Below are 7,040 nucleotides of genomic sequence, written 5' to 3'. Positions count from 1 at the left end.
TCAAATTAATAATAAGAATCAATTTAAGCCAGTTGGGTCGTCTAACAGTTATTTTTAATTTTATTCATCACTGGCGATACAAGATACCTGCTATTAAATATATATAAGATATGGGAGAAATACTTTCTGTTTGCTCAGTATGTACAATATATTTATTACAATACTTTTTATTTTGTTCATACGTGTTTTCATATGTATGCTTCAAACTCTCATATAATAATTGCTTCAATTTGCAGGTGATTCAGGATACCCTTTACGACCATGGATGCTAACACCTATTGCTAACGCACAGCCGATGACCCCAGAAGCTCGATATAATGAACGACAAATGTCGTGCCGTTCGTTGATTGAAAGGTGTAATGGCCTTTTAAAAATGAGATTTCGTTGTTGCTTAAAGCATCGAGTATTACACTATTCTCCAGTTATAGCTTCTAAAATAATCAACACCTGTGTTGTTCTCCATAATATGTGCATAGCACATAATGTACCAGATCCGTTACCGGAAGAAGGGGATGATCTATTAGATTTTGGAATGTATGTTGATGACTGCGATATTATTCCAGAAATAAGAAATGCACGTAGGGTCAATCCGGATTTAGCAGCAGGCCGATTAGTCCAAAATTAAATAATTAGAAACTATTTTACTTGAATTACACATAATATATACTCTTTGTAATTATTAGATAAATATATAAAATAAAAGACAGAAAATTCATTTCTTATAACAATCGTTTATTTATTATTAATCAACTTTAATATATATATATATATATGGTATATATATATTATTTAAAATTCGTTTGTATCACGTGTATGTATGTGTTAAGTATAATCTAAGTAACTCTCTCTCTCTCTTACATTACAACATACATTTTTTTGTTTTGGTATTTATTTAACCTAAGTATTTCTAATTTTTGGTAAATTTTCGTAATACATTTCTAGTATGCAAATATCACAATAAGAATGTGTACTTTGACAAATAAAAATACCGACTAGTGCCATAATTGCTAGTGACATAATTTTGTAAATTAAAATTAATTACGTAAATAAAAATGAAATTAATATGTCACATACATTATATGTAAAATTACGAATTACCGTCACACACATTATATATAAAATTACGAATGACCATAAAATAAAATGTAAAAAAAACATTTTCTTACAATTAGAAGTAATATAATACTCTTAAAACAAAAACCGTAGTTGAAATGTAAAACTAAAGATTATAATACTTAACATACGAGTACACAAACAATTAACATACGAGTATGATCACATCGTGTTGCAATTATTTTTTACACTTTTCTTCGCAGCTCTTGCCATGCGCTCCTGAGCTTTGGCCGTTCTTTTCTTACATAGTATAAGGTCGTCGCAGAATTTCTTCTTCATAGTATATGTCTTTTCGGCAACATCGGCTAAAATACGCGTAGAATCTCTTACTTCATTTACTTTTTGCCTTGAGGATGTCCGTTTCGACTTTGTCAACGTAGATGGATCGTAATTTTCAGTATTTTCGTTGTTATTAATATTTGATGTTTTGATGGTTGCCTCACTTGCCTCAGTTGCCTGTATAGCAGAAGTAGCTATTGAAGCTTGAATGATATTATAGTCATCATCAAGAAATTCTATATTTTCTGCTTCTACTGCCAAGTCATTCTACAGATATAAGTAGCAATTAATAATTCTAATTATTTATTAAAAAAAACAAATAGCATTGTAAAGGGATTTTAATTACAAACCTCTTCGCCCAAAGTCATATCCATACATGATTCCGAAATATCTGCATGACCCTTAGTTAATGATGCTGGAATTAAATCCACTACTTCTTGTTCATCTAATGTAAGAACTGCACTGCACTGTGCCCCACCTCCCGTTTTACGTTGTTCCATGTTTATCCCTGCTTGCTTCGTTTTACTGCGAGAACGATAATCTTGCCAACACTAGAAATAAATTGTTTTGTTATTAATTTTTGGAGATCGATCATGTATCTTTTGTCATAGGACGGATACGTGAAAAGTTATCTTTTTCTATTTAACACCAATAGAAGGAGATAACCACGTGAAACTTTTCACTTTTCACGTTTCCGCTTTACGGGAAACGTAACATGATCGTTGCTTTGGAATTAAATATTTGATAAATTAGTAAATTAATAAATATCATGTAAATATATAACGATACAGCCCGCGCCGACAATACAAAAACACCCGATAAATAGCGCGAGGAAGGACGTTCGAATAATACCTTCCCCCACGATCCATACTAATTAAAAAGATACCGAACGATCACGGCGACAAACGGAAAATCTCGAACGTACACGAACGGCCGTATAAAAAGGCCGGGAGAAATCGAAACAAGACATTCTGCTCCGTACCGTCTTAGGACGGCTACCGCACCGGAAAACGCCAAGACAAGTTAGAAAGAAGAGATCGGGGGTGCCCTGTCTCGTGGGGGTGCGTTCCCACTTACTAGCCGCTCCGAGCGTTTCCTCTCTGTCGGGAGCTCCCGCGGCCGATCGCCTAGTCCGAACAGCAAATCATAACAGAATCCCCACGACGCGGATACTCCGAAATAAACATCAATTTCGACGAAGGAAAACCCGAGCGTCAACTCTCTCATCCGGCCGCGCGCGAGAGAGAGAGAGAGAGAGAGAGAGAGAGAGAGAGCGGATACGCGACAATAACAACGCGGGACCACACCGCCGCCCCGGACCGCGCCGCGCCGACAATCAAATATAAACACGATCGTGAGACTTTAAAGGGCCGTGCCTTTAAAGTCCCGAATTACGATCGCGACGCGAAATAATAAAGATATTATTTCTGCCGTGCATTGCATGCCACAAAAATTATAATCGGCGCATCTGTTGCAGCACCGATACACAACTCCGACGCCGACACATACCGCCAACCGGACCCGCGCCGATCAACCACACACGCATTCATTTTCGTACACAAATACACACGTCATACCGTTGTAAAATCATCCACGCCGTCACACACACAGCGATATACATATATTACGCGAACACATACACACACCCATGCTTACACACACGCATTCACACACACACTTGTAAATAGTACACACAATAAACATTTTGTTAAACCTACATCTCGTCGCACGCTTCTTGAATTTAACCCTTTCTCGAATCTTGTGATCCCGATTGAGCGATCCGGCCGCGCCAAGAAAGCGGTCAGTTATAAATATAATTATGAAAAAAATATAATTATAAAAATTAGTACATAATTATTGTAATTACCTTACGCCATGATTTCCAATATTTCTCGGCATCGTTGCAAGCATTCAAAATGTCGGTCACTTCTTGCCATAACTTTGCTGCATGATCGTACGTAAAAGTTTTAGAAAACTTTCCCGATACTAATTCTGGATGAACTTTCATAAATTCGATGAGCAAACATCTTTGTTCTTCTGTTATATTACCAGTTCTTTCCTTTTTATCCATGGTGCTGTAAAAAATAAAAAAATGGTGCTGTTAAAAAATGGTTAAGAAAATAAAAATTTGCATACTGAATATGTATCTCATTATTTACAACCTCTGTACTCAATAACATTTTCCCTAAACCATGTATGTACATCAATATAGCTTAAATAAAAAATATTAATTATCTTGATTTGAAAACGCGAGATATGTTGTAATGTGACGCTTTTGAAGCGCCGTCACAAGAGCGGAAAGCCCGATCGGGTAGGACGCGGGCTTTCTGAAGCGCCCCTCATTTCGGGGAGGGTGCGATCCGTTTCTTTCATTTTTATTTTATTTTTGCAAGAATCGCAATTGCACGCAGCATCGGCCTGTCGATGCGCGTGCAGCGCGATTCATAGGGAGAGCGACGGCGACGGTCCGAGAGAGCGGCCGGAGAACATTTTGTGAAGCAAGAGGAAGAGAGACGGGAAATGCCGGAATGCCGCAGCAGAGAGAGAAAGATGGAGCGAGAGTGAGAGAGAGCACGGGACCTCGCGCAGATAAGTATCGAGTGGCCGAAATTCAATTAAATATATCTCGCGCAATATTCATGCGGTTAACATATTCTAGAATATCGAAGAGACTCCGAGTCATATCAACCCCGGGGTCGATCCTGGAGAGAGACGACGGAGAGCCCGGCCAGCCTACCACCTATTCCCCCAGGAGAGATGCCAGACGGGCAAAAATCGGAGAAAAATCCTCTCGTGCAGCTTTGAAAATATCGGCGAGAAATTACCCCAGCTAGGGGGAGAGTCAGGAAGACCCTAGGACCCCCGCCATCGACCCTATCATCGATGGAATGTGCGAAAGATCGGCGCGGCACTTTAGGTACCAAGGCGCGCGAGGCCCGGCTCTTCACTGTTCGGTGTGCCACAAGCCAGAGAGGGTGCCTCCAGGTCTGCAGTTGTGCGACCAGAGGACCAATTCTTCACCGTCAAATACTGTGAGCTGCCTCTCGGGTAGCCGTACGTAATTGTTGGTTGGTGCCGTGGGTGGCGAGAACGTAGAGTAATTACCGTGAGTACCGTGTCCTCTCGTTATCGTATCGTTTTGTGTTAGAGAGAGAGCGGTCTCTTTCTCTAAGTATCGTACCGCGGGGCCAGCCGACTTCGAGTTTCGCGAGCCGAGCCCTCTCCAAAAAAGTGCCGCCGACAGTCAATCGTTCCGAGAGCGAGAATCGTAAATTCTTGTGTGCCGATATATTTAAAGCACGGTCGTATACACAGGTCTGGAAACTCTCATGGTGAGGGTAAGGCTCTTAATAAATGTCAAAAGTTTCTTGAGTTAACCGCTAGCCGTATGGCACTGTGATTGCATAGTAAGAGTTCTTTTTTTTTTAAATGACTATATCATAACTCATATGTCATATATATCATATGTCATATCTGTTTAATTAAAATTTCATTAAAATGCCGTCGGAATGTGTTGTGCCGAATTGTACAACAAATAAAACCACAAAACTTTAAAAATACTTTAAGAATATCAATAAAAATATCAATAAAATTTCTTATGCATATACTTATATGCATCTGTTAATTTGTACAGATATAAGCTCTTTACTCAGCGATCACAGCGCTCTGCGGTTAGCGACCGATTTATGAACCACAAATCATGACATTAAGAGCCTTACCCCCACCATGAGAGTTTCCAGACCTGTGTATACGACTGTGGGTGCGTTCCGTTATGCACTGCAAGTACTGACAGTACTACCAATAGCGTTCCGATATAGATAGCAGTGCACTGCGAAAGTACTATCATGAGTATATGACGTCATTAATTTTGACGTTATTTCCTGTTGCGGTTACTGCAACCGGCGAGGTAAAGCACTCGCAGTAATCAAGATGGCTACCTCCATGTGTACGGTGGAACTAACCGTAATAGATGCTGAAACTAACGAAACTTATAACGTTGTAGTGAATGAAGCAGACGCAGAACTCGCCAAAAATGGTAATTTTGCATTTCTATATTTAAATTTTTTATGTATAATAATTGTTTGTACTGTATGTCCTTATAGTAAGTACGTATAATTATTACAAGATAATCATTAAATTCGTGAATTTCACTTTGCATTGTACTTTAATTTCCTTGAAATTTTAATTTACTAAATTAAATTTATATATTTTTAACATAGTTTTTTTTCTTAAATTAGATATTGTAATATAATTCATAAATTTATAAAATCTTTTATGCTTTATCTTAATATTTATGTCATAGATACAATGTTTGCAACTACGTTGTTGGAGAATGCAAAACAATGCCAACAAATTTATAACGTACCTGATGATAATAATAAGGAAAATAAGAAATCTAGTCAAGGTATGTTCCAAATAGCATTTATTTGAGATAATTATATACTAGGATCTAGTGTAAAATATCAGTAATGTTTTCTGTAATATTCAGAACAGCATAATTGGACGAAGCAAGAGACAATGCTATTGTTAGATATATATACATCTAAAGAGAAAGACTTTCACAGTGGTAAGAATACAGTAAAGCATTGTTGGGAGTCAGTTGCTAATGAAATGCAGAAAATGGGACATGATATTAGTGGACAGAAATGTTGTATAAAATTTCAAGCAATGAAAAGGACTTACAAATCCATAAAAGATCATAACAAGAAATCAGGAAATAATACAAAAAAATGGGAATATTTTAAGGTAACTTTTTTAACTCTTATCTTGCATAATTTTATATCAAACAAAGATCTTATCTATATTTATATATATATACATATATATATATATATATATATATATAGATTTTTGTATAAATGATTTGTATATATATTTCAGCTTATGGATAAAATATTTAGTGAAAAACCATGGTGTTCGAAATGCATACTAAAATTATGTGATATCATACGCGTAAGGAAATATCATATTTGTCGCGTACGCGAGGTGGGTTTCCCCTTTTTCTTTTTCGCGTTGACCGCGGACGCCGGTATCGCTCAGAGAGAGCGCGAAGGAAAGAGCAGCTGACAAGAGAACTCTCGAGAGATAACTCCGAATGCAGTATCACAAATTAGTTTATTTTTCGAGTACACGTTCAGTCTTAGAAGTTATGTCCGAATTATTCAACCGATCTATAGTCGTTCTGATTTTCGGTGTCGCTGACTTGACAATTTTTCGAAGAGTAAACGCTCAGAGTCGGGGCGTTCTTCGCCGAGGCGCGAGATTTCGACACGACCTCTTGGAGGGGACGCTCGTTTTTTGCGAAGAATCACGATTGGCCGGTATTGATTTCCGACCGAGTGAAGGGACCGAAATCACGCGGTCAACGGCTGATTTCTCATATCGATCAATATTGATAACTGTTGTCCTTGCCTCGCTGGCGGGGAATAACAAGTTTGTTTTGAAAAAGCGGGTTCTTACCTCTAACGTTTATTTGTACTTACAATTAATTTGACACGAAATTACCATTCAAATTATTTGTCTGTTTCTCAACATACCGCCCACCTCGAAACAATAGTTTCGAAAGAAAACAAAAGATGCGAGTGACTCAGAAAAGGTTTCGAGTAGAATTGAGCGAGGCGTTCGGCATGTCGAGGCGAGACTTGACA

At 38.0% G+C, this 7,040-nt stretch overlaps 1 protein-coding gene across 1 annotated transcript; it reads right to left on the bottom strand.

The window, feature by feature from the left end:
* Positions 1 to 1,207: 1,207 nt before the first annotated feature.
* Positions 1,208 to 1,958, bottom strand: LOC114935829 (uncharacterized). The gene is made up of 2 exons (XM_029308726.2): positions 1,743 to 1,958; positions 1,208 to 1,659 (listed from the first exon to the last, which is right to left on the bottom strand). The coding sequence occupies exons 1-2, from the start codon at positions 1,890 to 1,892 to the stop codon at positions 1,276 to 1,278; spliced, it is 534 nt and encodes a 177-aa protein (XP_029164559.2). The 5' UTR covers positions 1,893 to 1,958; the 3' UTR covers positions 1,208 to 1,275.
* Between the last annotated feature and the right edge of the window lie 5,082 nt (positions 1,959 to 7,040).

Source organism: Nylanderia fulva, unplaced genomic scaffold, assembly GCF_048542155.1.
Source record: "Nylanderia fulva isolate GAGA-0341 unplaced genomic scaffold, ASM4854215v1 Scaffold126, whole genome shotgun sequence".
NCBI classification, from domain to species: Eukaryota; Metazoa; Arthropoda; class Insecta; order Hymenoptera; family Formicidae; genus Nylanderia; species Nylanderia fulva.
The sequence above is the reverse complement of the archived record's forward strand: the minus strand, read 5'-3'. Positions and strand labels throughout refer to the sequence as shown.

Excerpts from the sequence above, each read along its gene's own strand:
- LOC114935829 (XM_029308726.2), bottom strand. The coding sequence starts at position 1,892 with ATGGAACAACGTAAAACGGGAGGTGGGGCACAGTGCAGTGCAGTTCTT. Across the intron at positions 1,660-1,742 it reads ATATGACTTTGGGCGAAGAG|AATGACTTGGCAGTAGAAGC; the intron begins GTTTGTAATTAA and ends TTATATCTGTAG.